The sequence below is a fragment of the Haemorhous mexicanus genome, chromosome 17 (genome assembly GCF_027477595.1).
Source record: "Haemorhous mexicanus isolate bHaeMex1 chromosome 17, bHaeMex1.pri, whole genome shotgun sequence".
NCBI lineage: Eukaryota > Metazoa > Chordata > Aves > Passeriformes > Fringillidae > Haemorhous > Haemorhous mexicanus.
The window spans coordinates 2,665,146-2,688,391 of NC_082357.1; the positions used below are offsets into that span (position 1 = coordinate 2,665,146).

A 23,246-nucleotide genomic window follows, 5' to 3' on the forward strand; every position below is an offset into this window, starting at 1 on the left:
TGGCGCTGCTGTGTGCGCGTGCTGCCCCCTCGTGGTGGCCCTGCCACATCGCCCTGTCCGGCCGGCACTGACCGCTCCGTCCGACCGGTCCTGTCCTGCCCTGTTCTGTCCTTTCCCGTCCTGTCCTGTCCTGCCCTGCTCTGCCGTGTCCTGTCCTGTCCCGTCCGGCCGGCAGTGACCGCTCCGTCCAACCTGTCCTGTCCTGCCCTGCCCTGTCCTGTCCCGTCCGGCCGGCAGTGACCGCTCCGTCCAACCTGTCCTGTCCTGCCCTGCCCTGTCTTGTCCTGCCGGCACTGACCACTCCGTCCTGCCCTATCCTGCCCTGCCCTGTCCTGTCGGCACTGACCACCCCATCCTACCTACCCTGTCCTGTCCTGTCCTGCCAGCACTGACCACTCCGTCCCACCTGTCCTGCCCTGTCTGCACTGACCGGCCTTTCCCCCCCTGCCCCGCATCCAGCTGCGTGCCCAGGATCCCCCCCACACCTTTCCCCGCCTCACAGCCGAACACCCCCGGCCCAGCCCCAGCCGCGGGACGCGGAGCCCCGGGAGCTCTGGGCCGGAGCCAGCCGCCCCCGCAGAGCGCTGGCCGGGGCCCCGGCGCTGGGCTGCGGATCTCATCACTGGTGGAGGCTGCCTGGGGGGACACCACGGGGGCCAGGGCCGGCCTTGCCGCACAGGCAGAAAGCTTCCGACAGCGGGATGGCGTGGATGGCACTGCCCCTCTGCCTGATCCTCGCTGCCGCCCTGCAGGGAGCCCTGACCCGGGCACCAGGGCCCCTGGCCCGCCCCGGCCCCCTGCTCCTGCGGCTGCGGCGCCTGGAGGAGCAGGTGGGTGCCCGGGGAGGGGAGGGGGTGCTGCCCAGCCTGTGCCAGGGAGGCACCCAGCATTTCGGGTTGGGCAGGGATCCGGCGTGGGGACGGGGATTCGCCCCACATCATCCCGCTCCCTTGCAGTTTCTCCGGCTCCAGGAGGTGACACTGAACCATCTCCAGAGCATCGCCAGCAACTACAATATCTCCTACAACATCGATGGACGTTTCCAGGCACTGGCCGAGCAGGCGGAGGCGGCCGATGCTGCCCGGGCCGCCCTGACTGCCGAGCTGGCCCGCCTGGCCGCTGCTGGCCGGCGGCTGCGCCGCAGGCTGAAGAGGCTGGAGGGGACAGTGGGTGCCCTGAGCTCCCCACATCCCCTGCTCACCCACCCACCGGCCGCGCTGGTGGAAGCTGGCACCAAACCGCTCGGTCTGCCAGACACCGCCCGGAGCCGGGACAGCCGACCGGAGCAGCAGCCGCCGGGCCAGGCTGTCCGCAGCACCCCCAGCCCTCGCCCCCCGAAGACGCGGCGGTGGCAGCAGCACCGGCAGGAGGAAGGGCACTGGCTGCCGGCTGATACCGGGCCTGGGGGAACGCCCGGGGAGGATGAGGAGAGCCCTCAGGATGCAGCACCAGCACCCCATGCCGCGGCATCGATGCTCCCCACCGTAACCACGGTTCCCCAGGAGCAGCCCCCAGCCCCCCGGCAGCCGGGACAGGGCAGGCACGGTCCCCCCGCCCCGGTGCCCGCCTCCCCCGCCTGTCGCACCGGTGCCGTCCTTCTCTTCCCCGACAGCTCCGCTGAGCACGGGGCCGTCCTGGGGCTGGGGCCGCACCGGGGGCTCAGGGCGATGTCGCTCTGTGCCTGGCTGGCCACCCCAGCCCCTCGTCTCGGTGCTCTCCTCTCCTACGCCACCGAGGACAGGCACAGCGAGCTGGCCGTGCTTGGCCACGGCGGGGATCGCCCGGGCTCTGCACGTTTCATCCTGGGGCACGGGCAATTTCGGGAGCTCCCGGTGGCGCCGCTCCTGGATGGCAAATGGCACCACCTGTGCCTCACCTGGTCCTCCGGCCAGGGCCAGCACCGCTTCTACGTGGACAGGAGGCTGCTGGCTGCCGGCTCCGGCTTCCAGCAGGGCTATGAAATTCCCGCTGGTGGCTCGCTGGCGCTGGGCTGGGGGCAGCACGGCCCCAACATGGACCTGGGCACCGCAGAAGCTTTTGTGGGTCACCTGGCTGGCTTCGCTCTCTGGAGACGGGCTCTCCTGCCCGGGGAGGTGGCCAGAATGGCGACCGGGCGGGGACTGCCCCGCGGCCCCCTCCTCACGCTGGCCGATGCCTCCTTGCGGGGCGGGGTGCGGAGGGTGGCGTGTCCCTGCCTCCAGTGCTGCCTCTGACGAGGCTGCCAGCGGGAATGGTGGCAACTGCCGGCGGTCACGGCTGGCTCACGGTGCCGCTCCCGACGCGAGCTGAATCCTCCCGGGGTGATGAGACACCCAGCAGGGAGGGCGTCTCAGAACTGCCACCACCAAGGGGGAAAAGGGTCTTGGCAGCCAGAGGTGGGACCAAAGCCAGAGGTCACCTGCTCCTAGAGGATGTACAGCCCATGGTTCCTATTAAAATGCTCCTAACGTTAGAGAAACCCGATTTATCTCTGTCCTGCTCATTCATTCACTGCCGCGCTCGGTGCCCTTCACAGCCGGGCAGGAGGCGCTCAGCACGGGCAGCCCGAGCGGGTGGCGCTGCTCGTTCCCTGCCGCTGAGTCAGAGCAGGGGAAGCGGAGCACGGGACAGCCGTGACCGGGGTGAGCCAGCGCCGCCGCCTCCGGTCCCGTGCGCTGCCGCTGCCCGCGGGGCTCTCGGCGGGGCAGGGCTTTGGGCCGAGCTGTGCTGCTCCATGAGGCCAAGCACGCTCGTTCCCCAACATCTGCTCTGAGGAATTCTCTTCGCGGAGAGCTGGAGCAGCGTCGGCTCCAGCCTTTCCTGGAGCCCCGTGATCCCGGGGACGGCGGGGCCGTCCTGCCAGCTGGGTGTGCGTGGGGCAAAGCCTCGCAACCTCTCGGGCCGCCGCCACCGGGGTCCCGCTCAGCCCATTCCATTCCATTCCATTCCATTCCATTCCATTCCATTCCATTCCATTCCATTCCATTCCATTCCGTCCCGCCGCGGGGGCGGGATCCCAGACGGAACTACAACTCCCATGGTGCCTCAGGGCGCCCCCGGTCGCCCTGAAGAGCACGTGATGGCGGCGGCGGTCACATGACCGCGCGGCGGGGCAGGCCCGGCGGAGCAGCCGCCGCCGCCGCCCCGCATGGCCAACGTCGCCAAGAAGGTGTCCTGGTCCGGCCGCGACCGCGACGACGACGAGGACGGGCGTGTGGGCGAAACCACCCCGCTGCTCAACGGTACCGGCCCGGGTGCGGCGGGCAGCGGCCGGCAGGTGAGTCCCGCCCCCGGGAGCAGGGGGCTCCGCGCCGGAGGGAGCACGGAGAGGGCCGGGGCCGCGGCCGAGTGTGCGCCCCCCTCCCTCCCCTGTCGTGTGTAACCGCGGGGCTGGGCGGGGGCGGCCGGGGTCGCTCCGGGCTGGGAAAGCAGAACCTGCCGGGCCGGGGGCAGCCATGGCCGGGGCACGGGCACTCACGGGGGAAAAGCTGAGCTGGGGCTGAGTCAGTGCCCAGCCGGCTCCATCCCTGCCGCTGCTGCTCCGCCGCCGTGGGACGGTCCCCGGCAGCAGCACCTGGTGCTGAGCGGGGCCCTGCTCCTGTCCGCTGGGGCTGCACTCCTTGTTCAGGGAATCACGGCGTGGATTGGGTTGGAAAAGGTCTTAAAATCCATCCTGTTCTACCCCTGCCGTGGCAGGGACACCTTCCACTAGGCCAGGTTGCTCCAAGCCCTGTCCAGCCTGGCTTTGAACACTTCCACGGATAGGACAGCCACAGCTTCTCTGGGCATCCTGTGCCAGGGCCTGCCCACCCCCATTTCCTACTGACATCTCACCTAGTCTCCTTTTGTTTAGTTTGAAGCCATTCCCCCTTGTTCTGTCTGTATCTGTCCATGTCAAATTAATTTGTGCTAAATTAATTTCTGCTAGAAATGCCTTTCTGTGACAGCCTGTTGGCTGACACGCTGCTGATCACCAGGCAGGGCTCAGACACAAGAGCCTCTAACACTGCAGTGGTGCAGGGATGTATGGAGCTACTCTGGCAAAAAGCAGGTTCAAGGTGGGCCATGCCACTGAGGAAGGCCAGTTCCTTCCAAGTTCTCCTTCCAGTTCTTCTGGCAAGTTAATTTGGGGTAATTAAGTGAGGAGAACTTCTCTCCAGTGTGCCCTCAGGGCTGGTGGTCTCTCCCCCTCATGCAGCTCAGTGAAGAAAATTGAGGCACTCAGCACCTGTCCAGAGTGAAGCTGAGGGTGGGAGGGCTGTGCTGGGCTCAGGTGTGGATGGCAGGTCAAGGTGGCACCATGGAGCACTCTTGTGCTAGCCCCAGGTGGGACAGGCATTGCTTCCAGGTGGCATCCTGGAATTTCCTGTGGAGAGTTTTCTGGGAGGCCTGAGCTTAGATAGGGAGGAGCAGTGCCAGATTCTGGCAGCTGTGAGTGGGAATGCCTGGCCCAGCACGATTCTGTGCTGCCCTGCTCCTGGGCAAGCCAGAACAGCAGGCTAATTAGAGGGAAATGCAGGGCTTGTTAGGCTGGAAGAGCCTTGTGTAGTGCTCTGGGAGCAGGGAATGGCAGCTGGAAGGAGGCAGCTGCGCCATGGCAGCTGATCTGGGGTGAAAATAAAGGTGAAAATAAAGGCAATCCTCCTGGGCAGTGCATCAGGACCCCGTATATTTACATCACATGGGGAGTTCTGGGGGTTTGAAGGGTGTTAGAGTAGGGATTAACCAGATCTCATGGCTGGGGGTCATTAGGAAAGGCTTTTCCTGGTGGTTTGGAAGAAGTGCCTGAGGCCTGCTGCAGCAGGGGCAGTTGGAGGTGGACACCCAGGCCTACCAATGTGATTTATTGTCACTGTGTCCCTGCACGGTGCAGGCAGCTCAGGTCCCAGCTGTGACATGGTACCAGTGGAATTTTCCTTGGCAAGGAGGAGAGGGAGCACCTTGCTCCAGAGCACAGGTGCCCCTGGCAGTGGCAGCTGGGTTGTCTCTGTAGGGCTGGGGCTGTATTTTGGTGTTGGGCAGCTGCCTCTCCCTTTGCACAGGTGACTTTCAGTCGTGTGGATTGAAGCAGGAAGGCAGGGCAGCTTTGGGGAGCAATAAGGAGAGGCTGGGGCTGCTTAGCTCAGGGGAGATTTAAACCTGGGTTGTGGTAATACAGTAAAAATGTCCCCTAACATCACTTGTTCCTCTTGTCACGTGCTTGCTAAATGGAAATGAAAGTGATCTTAAAGTGCCCAGAGGAAACACAGGTCTGCAGCTCCCCAGCTGAGAGGGACTGAGATGGAGTTCTGCTGGGTGGGAGGTGAGGGGAGGCTGGAGAAACACACCTGTGGCTGTGGAGGGGGTGTGAGGGGCCTGTCCCTGAGGTCTGCCCTGCTTTGGGGCCAGCTGAGCTGGCTCAGCCTTCATCCTCACCAGAGCTTTCTGGTGCCTGGAGCACATCAAGGAGTGAGAGGCAGCCTGTGTCTCTGAGCATCATGCCTGCTGGGGGCTGTCCCTTTCCTGAGCCACGTGTGTTGGTTCTCAGGCTAGGAAGTGGGTGGAAAATTTTAGTAAGAGCAGCCAGTTTCCATCATGAGCCATTTTTTGTGGAAGAACGTTTCTCCTTTGCTGCCATCAAAGATATTTGTGCTGAAGTGCCTTGACTTTGGGATTGGTTTAATGCTCCTGCTTCAAAGGGTACCTGCATCGTGGGGGTCACCATCATGAAGACCAGGCTGCTGCTGGGCAGGTTGTCCTTCTTAGCCCTTCTGTGTTTATTCTGCATCTCTGGATGTTGCTGGTCTCATTTTCTTTCATCTCAAGTAACGAGGTGCACAAAAGTGGCCAGGCTGCAATCAAGAAATCTTGGTGGGAGGAGGCAGAAAAAGGGAAGTATGAGTGCTGGGTGAGCCCTGACTCCTAGCAGATGGGCTGCAGATTGCACACCCCAGGTTACTGGGAGAGAGGCTGCTTGTCCCTGCCCTTCTGAGCCTGGAGGTGACTGTCCTGGAGAGCCACTGCCCTGGAGTGGTGGCAGGAGCCTCCCCCAGCACGGGAACTTCAGGAAGTTTTCTGCAGGTTGCTCAAGCCATTGGTGATTGTGGCAGTGCTTCATCCTTGCGCTGCTCCTGTGCCCAGGGCAATGCCAGCATTTCCCATCCTTGTGGAGGTGAGAGGTGAGGGTCAAGCAGCAGCTGTGCCCTGGCAGTGGCAGCAGGAGCCTGGAAGCAAAAGCAAAAGCCAAGTGGTGACACCCTGGGGAGAGTCCGGGTGCTTTCTCCCCTGTTATGAGCCTGGAGGTGAGGAGCCCTGTTCTGTCCTGCTGTGAAGCATTTTGGGGATGATGCTGGGTGGGTTTGAGGCCACAGCTGTGGCTGTGTGTCAGAGGAGGGGGGGTTCAAAAGCCCTGCAGCTCATCTCCCCTGTTTGCTACCGGAGCTGGTGACAGATTCTCATGCTGGTGACACACCGGTGACACAGCCTGGAGCCTTCCACCCAGGCTGGTACAAGGAGCAGAGTGTTCTGCAGCCAGGAGGGGCCCTGGGGGATGGAAATCCTCCTCCTTCCCTCCCACAGCTTCTGTGGTCTGTGCTGGGCTTTATCTCATTGATAACAGAAAGTCACGTGCTGCCAGTTCCTTACTGAGCACAGGATGGTGACAAGGGACAGTGTCTAGGGGCCTCTCCTTGTGCTGGGTCATGTCCTGCAGGGAGGAGCCTGGCTCATCCCTGTGGAAACGGGCTGTGGGACAGAGGCAGACACTCCCTACTGATGGTTCTCCAGAGCAATGTGTGGGGGCACGGCTTGGTTGCTGTGCACACAGCCCAGCTGGGAGCAGGGAGCTCCCCCATACCTGGCTGGGAGCAGGGAGCTCCCCCATACCTGGCTGGGATCACGGAGATCATGCAGCCAGTGCATCCAGGGCATGACTGGAAGGTGGTGGTTGAGATCTTGGGCTAGATTTTTTGTTTGTTTGTTTGTTTGTTTGTTTGTTTGTTTGTTTGTTTCTTGAGGTTGATCCTCAATTTGCTCAATCTTCAATCCAGCATAACAAAGGGGAAAGGGACCTCAGGAGTCCCTGAGGGGGCTAGAGCCCGGGGCTCCAGTCCAGCCCCTGCTCAGAGCAGATCCCTGAGGGACACATCCAGAGGAGCTTTGGGTCACTACTCTGCACCCTGTTTGGTCCCAAGTTCAGTGTGTCACCAGCCACAGGGTGAATGTTTGGCTCTGATATCTAGGCAGAAGTTCCCTTACTGCAGTTTATCCGCTGTTCCTTGTCCCATCAGTGCAAAGCTTCAGGGGAAATCTGGCTTTGTCCTGTCTGTAACCTCTTGTTGGGTGTCTGGAGATGGCATGAAGAACTCTCTGAGAAGCAGCAGCTTCTCCTTGTGTATCTTGCCATGTGCTCCAGCCCCTAACCCTCTTGCTGAGCTCACTTTCTGTCCCAGGAAGCCCAAACTGGATGCCAAGTCCCAGGTGTGCTGTTGCAGGTGCCAGGTGGAGGTGTGGGATCCCTTCCCCAGACCTTCTGGCAGTGGTCTGGCACCACCCAGGAGGGGGTTGACCACCTCTCCTCCAGGTCTGTGCCACTGACACCTCTTCCCTCACCCACTAGGTTGCTGCAAGACTTTTTCAACTGAGCTAATTTCTGACTACTGGGACTCCTCTATCCCAGGTGCAGGGCTTTGTATTTGCCTCTGTTGCATTTGGGGGTTTCTCTGCAGCCTGGTGAGGTCCCTTGGAGGAGCAGCCCTGCCTGCCAACATTCCTGCCCACTAACACTGATAATAACTTATTTTGATTCAGACCAAGGCTCCAGACATCTCTTTGCAGAGCTCAGGATGAAATTAACTTTACCACCCAAATGGGCTGAGGGCTGGCTGCTTGTGTGCCACTGGCAGAGTGAGGCTCAGCATGTCCCAGAGCCTCTTCTGGGACAGGAGAGCTGTTAACCCATCTGTGCCCTCTGGATTTTGGCAGCAGTGCATGTTTTTATGTGGAGATAATCACAGCACAGTCACACCAACATCACACGTACCCAGGATCAGCAGCTGCCTTGGCTGAGTTTGAAAACATCCCAAGGAGGGCATTGCTCAGTGAGTCTTTGAGCTGTGCACAAATAACCTTTTCTCTTCTCTCCAGGCTGCCTGAATGTCTCCTTTTTCTTATATCATTCTTGGGTGCTGCTGGAAGTAGCTCTTTGCTGCCCTCCTGGCATGTGATCCCTGTGGTGGTGAGACAGGAGCCAGGCCTCTGCTTGCAGATGCCAGAGGGGTGCCAGGACTTGGGGAGAGGATATTAAAAATGTGCTGCTTGACTAAGTTCAGCTTCAGGTTCCACTGCACCTCCTTTCCCTCCATCTGTGCTGGTGTCCTGCTGGTGCTCAGTCAATGGGGAGTTGAGCTGCTGTGTCCTGGCTGCTTTCTCCACAGGGAAGGGGGAAAGAGGGTGGGATATCACTGGTTCAGCCACATTTGGTGTGGTGTCTGCAGACCCCATTGCTAACAGAGGGAGAATTTTCCCTGAAGGGCTGGCCCTGCCTGAGGCCTTACACAAGGGGCATGGCATGAGTGACATTTTCCATCTCCTGTCCTTGATCTTGCCCTGGATGTGGGCATCTCACAGGAGCCTTAAATCCTTGTCCTTCCTCAGTCCCGGTGGGGGTGTGTTCCTTTGCAAGGTGTCAGCTTAGTCCCTCCAGGTTTCAGGGTGAGGAATGTGTCCTTTCCCTTCCCTGGGATGGTGGGGGCCTGGCTGGGACCTCAGCCTGCCTCCAGAACAGCTGGGCACTGGCAGGCACTGGAACAGGCAGTTCCTGTATCCCCCTTGTAGCCCTAAGTTCAGGGAGGTGACAGCTTTGTGTGTACCCAGCTCTTAGAAATCCACTGTGGTCTGCTTTGACTGCTGGGAAAAGGCTCCACCTGGATCCTTTCCAGTGGGAGTGTGGAGCCATCTTGGACCAGAAGCAAATCCCAGGAAGGTTTTACCAAACCTGTGCCTGGCAATGGCAGCGTGGAGCACTGTGGGCTGGAGCTGCTGGGGACTAAGGGCACCAGAGAGGGCTTGAGAAGCTGAGGCAGAACCCATCTGCAGGTCAGGGAGTGAAGGAGAATGTGGAGCAGAGGGAAAAATGGGAAAATAGGTCAGGCTGCAAACACAAAGGGATATTCTTCCTCTGCAGGGCTCCCAGCAGCTCTGGCCTCATGTTCCAGACGGGATCATAGGGATTAAAGCAGCGAGGGGCTCGGTCTGGGACCTGCCAGCAGAGAGAGACCAACAGGCCAGAGCCCTGCTGTTGCTCTCACCATCCCTCTTTTATCCTCCAGTTCTTTGACCTGGCAGCTGGGGAGGGGTGAGGCTCTGGAAGAGAAGATCTTAATGCTGAGGAATGGTGTTTGGGCTGTTCTTGGGGATCAGATCCTTGTGTATCCCTGTGCTTTGCAGCGATGGAGGGGTGACAGCAGCTCACCTGCTCCAGCTGGGTCCCCCCTGTGGCACTGCTCAGCTGCAGCCCAAGCCCCTGCTTGCCTCATCCAGGAGACAGAGGTGTCCCAAAAAGTCAAAAAACTCCCGTGCTATGCAACTGCACTGCCAGTAAAAACCAGTGATCACCAGTGAAAGGAGAAGCTGCTTCCCAGAGGGAGATGCAAATGCTGCTTCCCAGCATCACACTGGGGCTGGCTCAGAGAGACACCAGAGTCCCCAAGGCTGTGCAGGAGCAGTGCACCCATTTCTTGCTGTATCTCCTGGCTGGCAGCCAGCCTGGCTGTCACTCTGGTCCCAGCTGCTCAGGGGGTGACAAACACGCTGACGTGATGTGCTCCTCTCCTGGCTGGTGACCGCTGCCATGGAGCAGATGGCAGAGCCAGACGTGTCCTCAGCTGTCCCTTGCTGCTGGCTGGGCCTGGCAGCTGAGGGCACGTCGTGGTGAGCTTGTGGCTGTGCAGGTGGCACGTCGTGCAGGGGCTCTGTCCCTCCCCAGCCCCAGGGGAGTGTGGAACGTGCTGCTCAGCACAGGTTTGTCGGCACGGCGCTCCGTGCCAGGGGCTGGTGGTGGCCAGTCCCCAGCGAGCTGCTGCTGCTGGCACCTCCCCAGGTGAGCTGGCTCTGCCAGCTGACAGGTTGGAGCAGCTCACCCAAACCCTGGCAGGCTGCTGCTGCCTCTGGTTCCCTCCAGGGTGTTGGATGCCACCTCTTCGGTGTGTCCTCTGAGAGCAGGGTGCTGCATTTTGGGGGGCTCTGGCAGTGGCAGGCAGGCAGAGCTCAGCGAGGGAGGCAGAGCATGAGCATCTTGCAGCCCTGCTCCATCCTCCTGAGAGATTTGAAGTGCTTTCAGGACTTGACCTCATTTCCCCTTCCTTCCTCAGCTCACTCCTTCCTCCTTCCTGCGCATCGGGCAGCTGAGCAATGTGGACCTCAACGAGGACATCCATGAGCTGGTGAGTGGCACAGAGAGGGGCCCACTCTTATCAGAACCCCTTCCCTTCTTCCAGTTACAGCTGCAGCTGTTCCCTCCAGCGCTTTTTCCTGGGCTGGGTGACCTCTGTGGCGTGGGCAGCTGCTGCTGGGCCCTCTGGGATCCTCAGTAAATGCCCTAATTCGGAGCTGGGAACGGTCAAAGGCATTTGGGAAACAGAATTTGGTTTCTGCCCAAAAACATGGGTTTGCTTGAAATAGCTCCTTGCTTTTGGCCTAAGGAATTTCTTGCTGATGTTAAAGGTTGCCCTCCACCGGGGCATGGAGTTGCTTGTGTTTAGTGCCAGGTCAGTGTGGCGGTGGTGCTTGGTGAGGGTGCACCCCTGGAAGCTGGTCCAGCTGCCTTAAATCCCACACATCCACCAAGTGATGGAAAATCATCCCAGATCCCTGCCTGCCAGGCAGCTTGCACCTGCAGTCCTCTGTGCATCTCCTGAGCATCAGAAGGAGTTAAACCAACAGTTGCACATGGATGGGAGGGCTGGACTCTGACCTGACCATCCTGAGCTGTGCATCACATCCCACAGGAGACAGAGGTCCCTCGGCAGCGTCCCAATGAGATCCCCCACAATGAGAAGCTGCTGTCACTCAAGTACGAGGTAAGTGCCCATTCCCCCATCTTGTGTCTGCCCTCTGGGGTGCAGCAGGTGAGGTGTGAGGGGCCAGGGCTCACAGCTGCCCCATGAGGGCGGTTTCAGTGCAGAAGGGGTGGAATCAAGGAAGGAAAATGATAACAGGAGCAGGGTGAGGGGCTGAGGGCAGAACTCCTCAGCATGGGGTTCTCTTCGCCTGGTTGGAGACAATAACAGCATCTCCCTTTCCCAAACTAGAGCTTGGACTATGACAACAGTGAAAACCAGCTTTTCCTGGAGGAGGAGAGGAGGATAAACCATGCGGTGAGTCTTGCTGGGCTGCCCACAGATCATCTCAGCTGGGGTGGACAAGGGAAGCTGTTCCCCCTGCCCGGCTGCTGGGAGGCTTCTCTGGGCCAGAGGAGGTTGTGTCTAAAGCCTAGGTTGATCTGGGATGGCTTTATGGGCACTGACCAGTTTGTGACAAGCTGTGAAACCATAGGATCAAGGACCCAGCATGATGTGGTTGGAATGGGAGCTAATCTGGGTGCACATGGTGGCATTGCCTGGTGGTATGGGGCAGGTCCCTGAGCAGAGGGACTTCTGGAATCATGTGAAACATCTGCCCTGGGGGCTTTGGGAATCAGTGCCACAGCAAGAACCCCAAGAGGATGGGCCTAATGGAGGCAGGCAAGCTGGAAAAGCACCTTAGGGATCCCACAGAGGTACAAGAGCACTGCTTAAAATCAGAAAATTGTCCAGGCTTCGCGTGGTCAGCATTGGTGCTCCCTGGCTCTCCTCAGAGCTTCCCAGGCTTGGGAGCATGCTGGGGAAGGTGGCAGGTGTGCTGGGGTGCCCAGGTGTGTTGGGGTGCCCTAGATGCCAGGCTGGGGAAGGTGGCAGGGTGCCCTGGATGCCAGACTGGCTGGCAGCAGGGTGTGAGGGCTGCCTGCCCCTCAGGCTTTCCGCACGGTGGAGATCAAGCGCTGGGTGATCTGCGCCATGATCGGCATCCTCACCGGCCTCGTCGCCTGCTTCATCGACATCGTGGTGGAGAACCTGGCTGGGCTCAAGTACCGTCTGGTGAAGGACAGTATCCTCACAGAGCACTACCTGCTGTTACCTCTGGGATCTCCTGGGAGCTGCGAGAGAGGGGTCCTGGGGGAAGAGGGCAGCGCTTCCTCGCTCCAGTTTGGTGGCACAGACTCTGCTGCCCAGCCGCTCTGCAGGGCTGAGCTGTGCCTGGGCACTGCTGTAGCAGAGGGGGCTCATTTCAGCTGCTCTGAGTGCTCTAAGTGACAGGGGGTTTGGAGCAACATGGTCTAGTGAATGGCATCCCTGCCCATGGCAGGGGGTTGGAGCTAGATGGTTTTTAAGGTGGCATCCAACCCAAAGCACCTTGTGATTCTGTGAGATGCTGTGGTGGGAGAGATGGTACCCAAGCAATACTGGCCTTTCCTTGAGCTGCTGCCCCAGACATTGACAAGTTCACAGCCAAAGGGGGCCTCTCTTTCTCCCTGTTACTCTGGGCCACCCTGAATGCCAGCGTGGTGATGGTGGGCTCTCTGATCGTTGCCTTCATAGAGGTAAGAGTTTGGAGCTGTTCTGGGTTCTTTACATGGGCAAAGCAGGGTCATGTTTCCACAAAACATGAGAAATTTTGTGACCAGTGAATGTGTTTCTGCCAGCTTGGCTTCTGGTAGCTCCAGCTGTGCTGTGGGGTTTCTGTGGGGCTGGCAGGCTGCTGGGATATGCTGGCAGCCTGGGGCAGAGGCTGTGCTCCAGCCTTGGGCGGGGTGCAGCTCTCCCAAGCCTTGGCCCTAGCTCAGCCTCTCTGTGTTTGTACCTGAGTACCAGCACTGACCAGTCTGGCTGGGTGCCTCTGCTACAGCCTCTGGAGGACAAGCCAGAGTCTGGGACTCCCTATGGATCACTCTCATCCACAGTGTCTTCTTTGTGGCTTTGCCTTTGTTCTCCCTTGCCACCAAGTGTGACCTTTCTGTAGCTGTGACAGGGTGGGGGAACACCTCAGTGTCCCCAAGAACCCATACAGCTCCTTTTCCTTGGCACATTTGCCCTTAGGAAGTGGGTGTCTCCCTCAAGCCCATCTCCAGAGCCTGTTGATAAGCTTTGGCCTCATCTCAGAGCCACCCTGAGGGTGTGCTGTGTGTGTCCTGTGCTGAGAGACAGGGGTAAGGTGGCTGCTGTGTCCCCATCCTGTGTGTGACAGCTCTCCCTGCTCCCTGCAGCCCGTGGCAGCTGGCAGTGGCATTCCCCAGATCAAATGTTACCTCAATGGTGTGAAGATTCCACATGTTGTCCGGCTCAAGGTAGGAAGCAGGAGGTGGTGGGATGGCCTGGGCACATTGTGTGGTCCTGGAGTGGTCCCTGCCCACCCTGTGGCACAGCAGGAGCTGGCAGGAGCTCCCAGCTCCACAGCTGTTTCCCCCAGTGCCCAGAGCCTGGGCCTGTGTCCCCTGTGGCTGCCATGTCCCACCCCTGTGACATGCTGTGTCCTTCTCTGTCGTGTGCCACCCCTGTGACATGCTGTGTCCTTCTCTGTCGTGTGCCACCCCTGTGACATGCTGTGTCCTTCTCTGTTGTGCAGACCCTGGTGATCAAAGTCTGCGGGGTCATCCTCTCGGTGGTCGGCGGCCTGGCTGTTGGGAAGGTGATGTGCACAAAGTGCTGCTGATGTGTTGGTCCCCACTGCTGACACTTGTGTCACAGCCTGTCACCGGTCCTGTGCTGGGGGCCCTGTGGTGACTTCCCAGTGTTATTCGCTGGTGTCTGCTGGCCAAGGTGACTGGTACTGCCAAGCTTGGGGAGCCCCTGGGTGCCACCGTGCCAGCCTGTGTGTGGCTTGGCTGGGGGCAGAGAGCAGCAGCCCCTGTCCATCAGTGGCAGTTCCTGCAAACAGTAGATGGGGGGGAGTTGGGTGCCCCATTGGGACCTTTCTGACTTGCTAGGATTGAAGGCAAGGAAAACACTTGTTTCCTCAGCTGGTGGTAACTGGAGGTGGGCAAGGGAGGCACATACTAGGATAAGGATTTCAAAAAACCATGGAATGATTTGGGTTAGAAGAGCTCCTAAAGATCATTTCATTCCAAACCCCTGCCATGGGCAGAAACACCTTTCACTAAACCAGGTTGCTCAGAGTTCTGTCCAGCCTGATCTTGAACACCTCCAGGATGGGAAGGGGAAAACGTCAGGGTCTATATTTCCCTGAGGGAAATACTCCCAATCCAGCTTCAGGACTGCAAGCTGGTGAGCAGCATTCAGCCATGCCTATTCTTCCTTCCCCAGTCTGACTGTGCTCTCTGGCCCCTAGGAAGGACCCATGATTCACTCTGGATCTGTGATTGCTGCTGGCATCTCCCAGGGAAGATCCACGTCCTTAAAGCGAGACTTCAAGGTCGGTGTGGAGCTCCCAGGGGTTGTGCTGCTTCTGTGCTGTTCCCACTGGTGCCTTGGCATCATCCATGTCATACCTTGGGTCTGGCCTAAGCTCAAGCCCATGGCCAGCCCTGAAGGTGCCCTCACTCCTGTTGCAGATCTTCGAGTACTTCCGCAGGGACACAGAGAAGAGGGATTTTGTGTCGGCCGGAGCTGCCGCCGGCGTCTCGGCTGCCTTCGGTGCCCCCGTGGGTGTGTGCCTTATTTTGTTATTCTTTTACAGAAGAGTCTTACTGATATACGAGATTATAATGTTGTATTTTTTTTAACACTGTGAGGAAAAAGAGTTTTTTTGGAGTACAATGATGTGTTCTTTTTTTTTTTAAGGGTTTCAGTGATTTTTTTAAGGGTTTTTTGAGTTTTAAAGGTCAAAGTTCTTGGGGATTTGATGTTATAATCTTCTCTTAGTAGGCTAAAAAGTGGAGTAAGTTTATCATTTGTAATTCTTAAAACAGATTGAACTTAATTGATCTCTTTTAAAAGGTGCTGTAAATTTTGTAAGGTGTTGACTTTAATTTGAAGCTGTATTTTTTGGTGGTTTGATTTTTTGTTCTGTCATCTTCTATTTTAGATATTTCTAGGGTGAGATTGCTTTTATTTTTGATGTTGAAATTTCTAGTCTAGTATTTTGAACTTCACTGATGCCGTTGTCTTGAGTCTGTTCAATTTCATTTTGAGTCGATGCTCTCTGGCACTGAGCAGTGCCGGGACATGGATTTCCTCAGGAGGTTGTTCCCACCTGCTTGAGGTAGCTGTTGAGGGATCTGCATGGGACACTGCAGGAACCTTCCAAGTTTTCCTGCCAGGCCATGCAGGTGTTTGGGCCCTGCCCAAGGGCAAGGGGCTCATCTGCCTCAGATCCCAAATGTTGCCTCCCTGGGGTGGAGAGTGGCAGTGGGATTTATTGTGATCAGTGCCTCACTGATGGCTTGGTGAGCTTGCCTGTGAGAGGGTCTGGGCAGTGTGGGCACATGGCCTGGGTGCTGGGAGCCAAGGGGCTGGGGCACGTGCCCCTTGTGCAGATGTTGTATCTTGTGATTGCAGGGGGTGTCCTGTTCAGCTTGGAGGAAGGAGCTTCCTTCTGGAACCAGTTCCTGACCTGGAGAATCGTAAGTGCTGGGAAGCAGTGGAGAGCTGCTGGGTCTGGTGTGAGGCATTGCCTTTTCTAGGTGCCCTCAGCCCCAGGCCTCCTGACAGCCCTGCTCCAGGGAACAGCATCCCAGCTCCCCTCCTGTGCCCTGCTCCCCAGGGGCTGAATTTGGGCCTGGCTGAGCCCCATCCTGCTGCCAGCTCCTTTCCAAGGGAGCTGCCTTGGGCTGTGCCACAGGGCAACAGGGAGGCAAAAGGAGAAGCCAGACCCTGGTCAGCCTGAGCTGCCCAGAGTGCCACCATGGGGAATGTCACCTCCTGTCCCCACCACACCGTGGGCACCAAGCCCTGCCCAAGGGCCTTGGGGGTGGTTTGGGGTAGTGCATGGAGCATGTGGTGAGGAAATGGGGCTGGGGGCACTTGGCAGTGACTCTGGGCTGCATCTCCTTCCAGTTCTTTGCCTCCATGATCTCCACCTTCACGCTGAACTCTGTCCTGAGCGTTTACCACGGCAACGCCTGGGATCTCTCCAGCCCTGGGCTCATCAACTTTGGCAGATTTGACAGCGAGGTAGGCACAGGTATTCTCCATGCAGGGCTCTGGGGAGGGATTGGACACAGCCCTTAACAGCTTTGGGGACATCAGTTTGTCTATAAGCTCGGCCAGGGGCTGAGGCAGGCTCTGCCTTAGCAGGCTGTGGGGTCTGGCCAGATCTCAGCTCCACCAGCCCCAGCAGAAGGAATTTCTGGAGGCTGTGGGCTGTTCAGGGGAGACTTTGGGGCAGCTCTGGGAGCCTCATGCCAGCACAGAGTTGTGCTGTCCCAGCAGTCAGTGACTAACTGTGGGTCTGCAGATGGGCCAGGAGATGTGAAACCCACTTCTTTCTTGCAGAAAATGGAATACACAATCCAGGAAATTCCTATCTTCATCTTTATGGGAGTGGTTGGTAAGAGAATGCTGTTGTTTCCATTCGATTAGTCTGAATAATTTCCTCTGTTCTCTGTCTGGGTCTAAAAAGCTTTGGTGTCCAGTTTCCTGGGGAAAATGGGGAATCCATTAAATTCTGGAGCAGAGGCTGCTTGTGGGGCTTATGCAGGGATGAGAGCTGGATGCTGGCCCAACCCTAGGAGCAAAGTCAAGTCCCTTTAACCCATGCTGAGCAGGGTCAGTGCGTTGCAGTCCAGGGCAGCCCCTTGCTGCCATGTGAGCTGCCCTTATCCCCATGGATTTGGCACAGTCCTGTGCCAGCACTGTGACATTGGCCCCTGCTGCTGGTGCCAGGCTCCTCTTGGTGACAGGTCCTGGCTGGCTGCAGGGACAGCCTCCACATGTCCCATGGCTGCTGGTCACTCAGGGTGGGTTGTGGATGATCCTCAGAGGTTCCCTGTGTGGTGGGCAGCCTGGGCCCTGCGTGCTGAGCTTTTCCTCTCTCACATTTGCAGGTGGGATCCTCGGAGCCCTGTTCAATGCCCTCAATTACTGGCTGACAATGTTCCGGATCAGGTAAGAGCCCACAGGTAATGAAGGAGATTGATGTGGGTTGGCTGGTGCCTTCTGCATTCCCTCAAAGTGGCATTCCCATATGGAGCAAGGCTGTAATCTCTCATTTAATGTGAGCAGCAGCAGTTCCTGAAAGGTGCCACGTGCCTCTCATTGCCTGTGGCTGTGACCCACAGCATCCCAGCACTGCTCTGACCCTGCCAAATATTTCCCTCCTGTGACTGGAGGGCCCAGAGGGATGCAGACACTGCAGACCTGACTGTCACGTGCTCTTAGAGGACTAAGAGAAGGGAGAGAGCTGCTAAAGCCAGCTGAGACCAGTCTGACCCAGCCATTACCTGTCACCAGCTTTTCAAGCAGCAGGACACCCTGGCAGGGTCTGGGCAGGGAGCAGAGGCAGCCAGACTGTCATGTGCCTGGTGTGACATCCCCAGCCAGGCTGTGCTGGCGCTGCCCACACCCCTGGGTGCCACTCTCACTCCTCTGTTCACAGGTACATCCACCGGCCCTGCCTCCAGGTGGTTGAGGCCATGCTGGTGGCAGCAGTGACAGCGACTGTGGGGTTTGTCATGATTTACTGCTCCAGAGATTGCCAGCCCCTCCAGGGGAGCTCAGTGGCATATCCCCTGCAGGTAGGACCTGCTGCAGAATGCATTCAGGGTGGGGGGCACCCTGAGCCTGCGGGGTTCAGCAGGGAGACAAGACCCTGCTGGGTTTGGGGGACACTGCACCTCGCAGCTGATGCCCTCCAGTGCAGGCAGAGCTGGAGACCCAAGCATGCTGTAGGTGTTCTCCCTGCCCAGAGCAGCCTCCTCGCAGGCACACGTTCCTCAGCCTTCCCTGCCATTTCCAACCCTTTCTTATCTTGCCTTTTCAGCTTTTCTGTGCTGATGGAGAGTACAACTCCATGGCCACTGCCTTCTTCAACACACCTGAGAAGAGCGTTGTCAACCTCTTCCATGACCCTCCAGGTCAGTGCACCCAGCAAGGAGGCCTTGAACGTGAGCAGAGGGGGTCCATGTGTGCCTTGGCCCCTGCTGGGACAAGGCTGAGGATGATCAGCCCCTGAGGGCTTCACAAAACACTCTGCTACAGTGGTGGGAGGAGGAGGGATGGGTGCTGTGCCTGGTGGCACCTCTGAGCTCAGCCAAAGGGCTGTAGGGCCAAGGACCTGGTTTGGTCCTGCACATTTGCAGGCTGTGTTGCTTCTGAGTTGTGTGAGAGCATGTCTGACCCTTGCTATCTGTCTGAAGTCTGTCCTGGAAATGTTGCTGGGATGTTTTCTTAATTAGCAGGGCCACTTGCCCCATAATGACTTTACCTTCTGGGCAGGTTGTGGAGGTAGATCTTGAGGTTTGGATTTGCTTGGGAAATGCAGTTTGGTTCCCAGGTTCTAGCTCAATTTTCCTTGGACCTGGTGTAACCCCGGCATCTCCTCTGCCTGCTGTGGAATCTGAGTTCTGTGCACGTGGGTGGGGAACAGAGAGATCCCCAGCCCAGAGGGTGCAGCTTGGCCACCTGCAGCCCGGAGATGACCATCCTGTGTCCTGGCTGCTGCCAGTGCTGGGTCCTCCCTGGCTCAAGGCTTCTGTCTGAAGGAGGGGTTGCAAAGTACTTGTTTAAACCAGATTGGGCTGCTCAGCAATCCCAAAATAGCACTTAGCTGGGTTGTGGAGTCAGCAGGGTCTCACTGGGATGGCACAGCCTGTGCTGTGGGACAGCATGGCACTGGCAGGAGCAGCTGTGGGATCTGCAAGATGGGAGGGACTTTGCAGGACATGCCCTGCTCAGTTGATCCCAAAGCTGGCAGTGGGACCTTTATCCTCCCAACCTTGTCCTTCAGCCCTGGCGGTCCCTCCCTCGGGGCTTTGAAGTTCATCATGGGAGTCTGGGAACCACAGGGCTGGGAGGGGATGAGTCATGAGATGGGGGAATGGGATGTGAGGGCTTGGGATGGCACTGGCTGGGTGGGGGTGCTGGAAGGGGCAGAAATAACCTGAAGAGCCCATTTGAAAGGCTGTACCTGTGCTGCCAGGGCAGGAGGTGCAGCCCAAGAAGAGAGGGCTCTCTCTGCTGGGAGTGAATTGTGGGGCTGCTGCTGCCTGATCTGTGGCCACTGCCCATCACAGTGTCCCCTGGGCTGTGGGACCAGCACGGACTCTGTTCTGTCCCCACCCCAGGTTCCTACAACCCCATGACACTGGGCATGTTCACAGTGATGTATTTCTTCCTGGCCTGCTGGACCTATGGCCTGACAGTGTCTGCAGGGGTCTTCATCCCCTCCCTGCTGATCGGGGCAGCCTGGGGGAGGCTCTTTGGCATCTCCCTGTCCTACCTGACCAAGAGCTCGGTGAGTCCTGCCTGGGGAGCCCTGGCACCCAGCCCTCCTCCCTCGCTGCTGGGCTGGTGGCACGCTCAGGCAGCGTGCCTGGAGCTGGCTGAAAGCTCTGAAGTTGGCTGACTCCTCACTTGATGTCTTCCTGAGCTGGGTCTGGGCCTCCCCATGTCCCAGTGGAGCCCTGCCAGCAGCTGGGTTGTTCAGGCAGCCTCAGGCAGCTCTCCCCACTTTGGAGGGGGGTTTGGGGGCCAGGACTCTGCTGACTACCTCTGAATGCCCTGGAGCCAGCAGATGACTTGGCTCCTTTTCTTTCCTGTGCTCAGATCTGGGCTGATCCCGGGAAGTACGCCCTGATGGGAGCTGCTGCACAGCTGGGTGAGTTCCCCATGGCACAAAGTTGGTTGGGGTAAAGATGTCATGTGAAAAAGCACTCCCTGCTTCCCTGACAGCTTCCTTCCCAGCTGAAGCCCAGCCTGGCTGTCAGCTTCCTAATCTCACTGCCAAGCACAGTGAGGGCTGGGCTCACCCCTGGGTGGGCAATCCTGGATCACTGAGAGATTCAGGGCCCTCAGGTGCTCTGTGATGCTCTCACTCTGTTCCTTGCCCCTCTAAACCCCCAACCCCCCTGGGTGCCTCTGGCAGGCGGGATCGTGCGGATGACCCTGAGTCTCACCGTCATCATGATGGAGGCAACAGGCAACGTCACCTATGGCTTCCCCATCATGCTGGTGCTGATGACAGCAAAGATTGTGGGAGACTACTTTGTGGAGGTGAGGGCTGCTGTGCTCCCCAGGGCTGGGGGGCTGTGGGGGGCCAGGACAGGCATGTGCTCACTCTAAGGGATGAGCTGCTGCTGCCTGGCTGTGGCCTTTGCCATCTCACCAGGCTTCTCCTGATGGCTTGGCTCTTGTTGCAGGGACTGTACGACATGCACATCCAGCTGCAAAGTGTCCCCTTCCTGCACTGGGAGGCCCCAGTGACATCCCACTCCCTCACAGCCAGGTAGGTGGGCTTGGGCATTGCTGTGGCAGCAGCCTTTGGACCCCAATGTTGGCCTGAGCTGGGAGTGGAGGTGGTGACCTTTTGGTTGCAGGAGCCTGCTGTGCCCTGGTACCACAGCTCAGCTTCTTCCCCGGCAGGGATGTGACCTGCAGTGTGTTCCTTCCTCTCTCCCTGGCACCTTTTGGGGACAGAGGAGGCCTCAGCACTGAGAAGTCGTGTGTGTTGGGGGGGGATATTTAGGGTGTGAGAGTGCTGAGGCCCTGGCACAGGTTACCCAGAGTAGCTGTGGCTGCCCCATCCCTGGAAGTGTCCAAGGCCAGGTTGGACGGGGCTTGGAGCCACCTGGTCTAGTGGAAGGTGTCCCTGCCCATGGAAAGGGTTTGGAATGAGATGAGCTTATAGGTCCCTTCCCAGCAAACCAGTGTGTGATTGCAGGATTCAGCGTGTGCTGCCATGGGGCTGTGTTTGACCCAGAGCTTTCCCTGCAGGGAGGTGATGAGCACTCCTGTCACCTGCCTGCGGAGGATCGAGCGCGTGGGCACGGTCGTGGACATCCTCAGCGACACCTCCTCCAACCACAACGGCTTCCCCGTGGTGGAGAGCAACCCTGACACCACACAGGCAGGCTGGGTGTCCCTGGGGAAGGGATACATCTGGGGTGGCCCCACGAGGGCTGGCTGCAGTGGGGACCCTCACACACGGTGCCTGTTGCAGGTTGCCGGGCTGCGGGGTCTGATCCTGCGTTCCCAGCTCATCGTCCTGCTGAAGCACAAGGTGGGTGGTGCTGCCTGAAGACTGGGTTGTGTCTGCTGTCCCAGCCCTGTCTCAGGCCCCTTGCTGCTTGCTTTGCTCAGCTGGCAGAGGATCCCTGTCATCTCCCTCAGCTCAGCCAGGGGGATGGTGGGTGCTGCCATTCGGTGGTGGGGTTACCCCAGCACCGTCCTGCACCCCTCTGGGCTCACAAACCCTGAGTGAGTGGGAAACAGGCTGTGCTTCTGCAGATGGTCCACCTGTCCCACCCTTCTGCCCTTTTCCCTGCCTGGCCCTGTGCATTGTCTTGGTGCCTATGAGCTCTGTGGGACAGTCCCCAGCCCTCTCTTTCCTGCCCAGGTTTTTGTGGAAAGGACCAACCTGAGCCTGGTGCGGCGGCGGCTGAAGCTGAAGGATTTCCGGGACGCCTACCCCCGCTTCCCCCCCATCCAGTCCATTCACGTCTCCCAGGACGAGCGCGAGTGCATGATTGACCTCAGCGAGTTCATGAACCCCTCGCCCTACACCGTGCCCCAGGTAACGGCCAGGGACCCCTCTGCCCAGCCCCCCAGGGATCAGGGCGGGCACTGGGGGCTGCCTGGGGGTGCTGCAGCCCCCCCAGCCCCGTTCTGCCTTGCAGGAGGCGTCCCTGCCACGGGTGTTCAAGCTCTTCCGAGCACTGGGCCTGCGGCACTTGGTGGTCGTGGACAATCGCAACGAGGTGAGTTCCTGCTCGCTGTGTCCCAGCAGCCTGGGCTCCTCCAGGGGACAGGGACACGCTGTCCCCCTGCTCTGTGTGAGCCTGTGAGCTCCACATCAGGCTCACACAGAGCCTTTTCTGGCAGGTGGTGGGAATGGTGACCCGCAAGGACCTCGCCAGGTACCGGCTGGGGAAGGAGGGCCTCGAGGAGCTTTCACTGGCACAGACGTGAGGCAGTGTGGCCCAGCAGAGATGTGCCCCGGCTCCTGGGAGCTGGGGACCCCCTTTTGCAGGAGCTGGGGAGAGGACTGGGCCAGTCCCTGCAGGTGTCACAGTGCCTGGAGCACTGCCATGACTGTGCTGCCCTGGCCCTCCTGCCTGCTGCTGTCTTTCCACATCTACTGCCTCATCCTGTCACCCCTTCCTCTGCTTCCCTGAGGGATCAAAATTGACCCTTGGCTCTGTTAGCTCCTGAAATAGGTTCTCCTTGAAGGTTGGGTGAAGGCTGGAGTGTTCCATGGGGAGCAGGGCTGCCCTACTGAGCTGGGCACGGTTCTCTGACACCACACGTGGCCTCTGTTGCCTCATCCACCCAGTCTGGGCTGTCTGGGACTTGGCCCTGCCCTAGCTTTGGCTGCAGGGCCTGTGAGAGGAACAGAGGGGACACCATGGGGCTCGTTCCTGCTGCCAGGCCCCCCTTCCCTGCTGCCCTGTGGTCCTGCTTGCTGGGTTGGGCTGAGCTCTGGGGTTGCCTCCCTGCTCCTTGGCACTGAGGAGGGGGACGTGCCCTGCTTGGCTGTGCAATAAAAGGGCTCCCCTGGTTCTGCAGCTGCTGCCTCTGGCTCTTTCTTGGCTCCCTCAGCCACTCTGACCCCAACCCATGTGTGGGGAGACACCCCTGGGATTTGGGGCAGGGATGGGGAGGGGAGAGCTGCCTGCACTGGGGAGATGTTGGTCCTGCAGCCTGTGCCCCTCTGCCACTCCTGCAGTCCTCCCACCACTGCTGCTCCCACACCGGGATCCAGAGTCACTCCTGGGGCATCTTCTGGCCCTTTCCAGCAGCCTGGGCCCTTCCAGGTACCCCAAACCCCACCACCAGTCCTGGATTTGGCTGGGGGTGGGAGCAAAGCCAGCCTTGGCACCTCACTTTTCCTCTTTTACCCCATCCTTGCTCCTCTCTTTAGCATTGCCCTGCCCCCTTCCCTGGGACTGCCCCTTCCTCACCTGGTGCCTGGAGAGGCTTTTGACTGCAGGATCTGTGCTGAAATAAAGTCTGTTTGTACTTTTATTGTGGTGCTGCCTGTCTCTTGCTTCCCTTCTTCCCTTGGGGCTGAACCGAGCCCTGTCCCCCCTCCTGCTGCTGGGAGGGCACAGGCTGGGGGCTGGGGGGTTGCTGCATCCT

At 59.0% G+C, this 23,246-nt stretch overlaps 2 protein-coding genes across 2 annotated transcripts; both read left to right on the forward strand.

The window, feature by feature from the left end:
• The first annotated feature begins 623 nt into the window (after window positions 1–623).
• On the forward strand, window positions 624–2,463 carry PTX4 (pentraxin 4). The gene is made up of 2 exons (XM_059861854.1): window positions 624–830; window positions 957–2,463. Exons 1-2 carry the CDS (start codon window positions 702–704, stop codon window positions 2,211–2,213), a joined length of 1,386 nt encoding a protein of 461 aa, XP_059717837.1. The 5' UTR covers window positions 624–701; the 3' UTR covers window positions 2,214–2,463.
• A 601-nt stretch (window positions 2,464–3,064) lies between these two features.
• Window positions 3,065–23,132, forward strand: CLCN7 (chloride voltage-gated channel 7). The gene is made up of 25 exons (XM_059861803.1): window positions 3,065–3,256; window positions 10,329–10,400; window positions 10,965–11,036; window positions 11,268–11,333; window positions 11,970–12,102; window positions 12,486–12,595; window positions 13,259–13,339; window positions 13,618–13,680; window positions 14,341–14,424; window positions 14,564–14,657; window positions 15,510–15,574; window positions 16,008–16,124; window positions 16,446–16,500; window positions 16,997–17,057; window positions 17,548–17,686; window positions 17,932–18,025; window positions 19,235–19,404; window positions 19,716–19,767; window positions 20,035–20,162; window positions 20,309–20,394; window positions 20,883–21,015; window positions 21,109–21,168; window positions 21,505–21,681; window positions 21,785–21,865; window positions 21,990–23,132. Exons 1-25 carry the CDS (start codon window positions 3,128–3,130, stop codon window positions 22,074–22,076), a joined length of 2,409 nt encoding a protein of 802 aa, XP_059717786.1. The 5' UTR covers window positions 3,065–3,127; the 3' UTR covers window positions 22,077–23,132.
• The last annotated feature ends 114 nt before the right edge of the window (window positions 23,133–23,246 follow it).

Coding starts and splice junctions, on each gene's coding strand:
- PTX4 (XM_059861854.1), top strand. CDS start 702: ATGGCGTGGATGGCACTGCCCCTCTGCCTGATCCTCGCTGCCGCCCTG. Junction 831..956: donor TGCGGCGCCTGGAGGAGCAG/GTGGGTGCCCGG, acceptor GCTCCCTTGCAG/TTTCTCCGGCTCCAGGAGGT.
- CLCN7 (XM_059861803.1), top strand. CDS start 3,128: ATGGCCAACGTCGCCAAGAAGGTGTCCTGGTCCGGCCGCGACCGCGAC. Junction 12,596..13,258: donor TGATCGTTGCCTTCATAGAG/GTAAGAGTTTGG, acceptor TGCTCCCTGCAG/CCCGTGGCAGCTGGCAGTGG. Junction 20,395..20,882: donor TCCCACTCCCTCACAGCCAG/GTAGGTGGGCTT, acceptor CTTTCCCTGCAG/GGAGGTGATGAGCACTCCTG.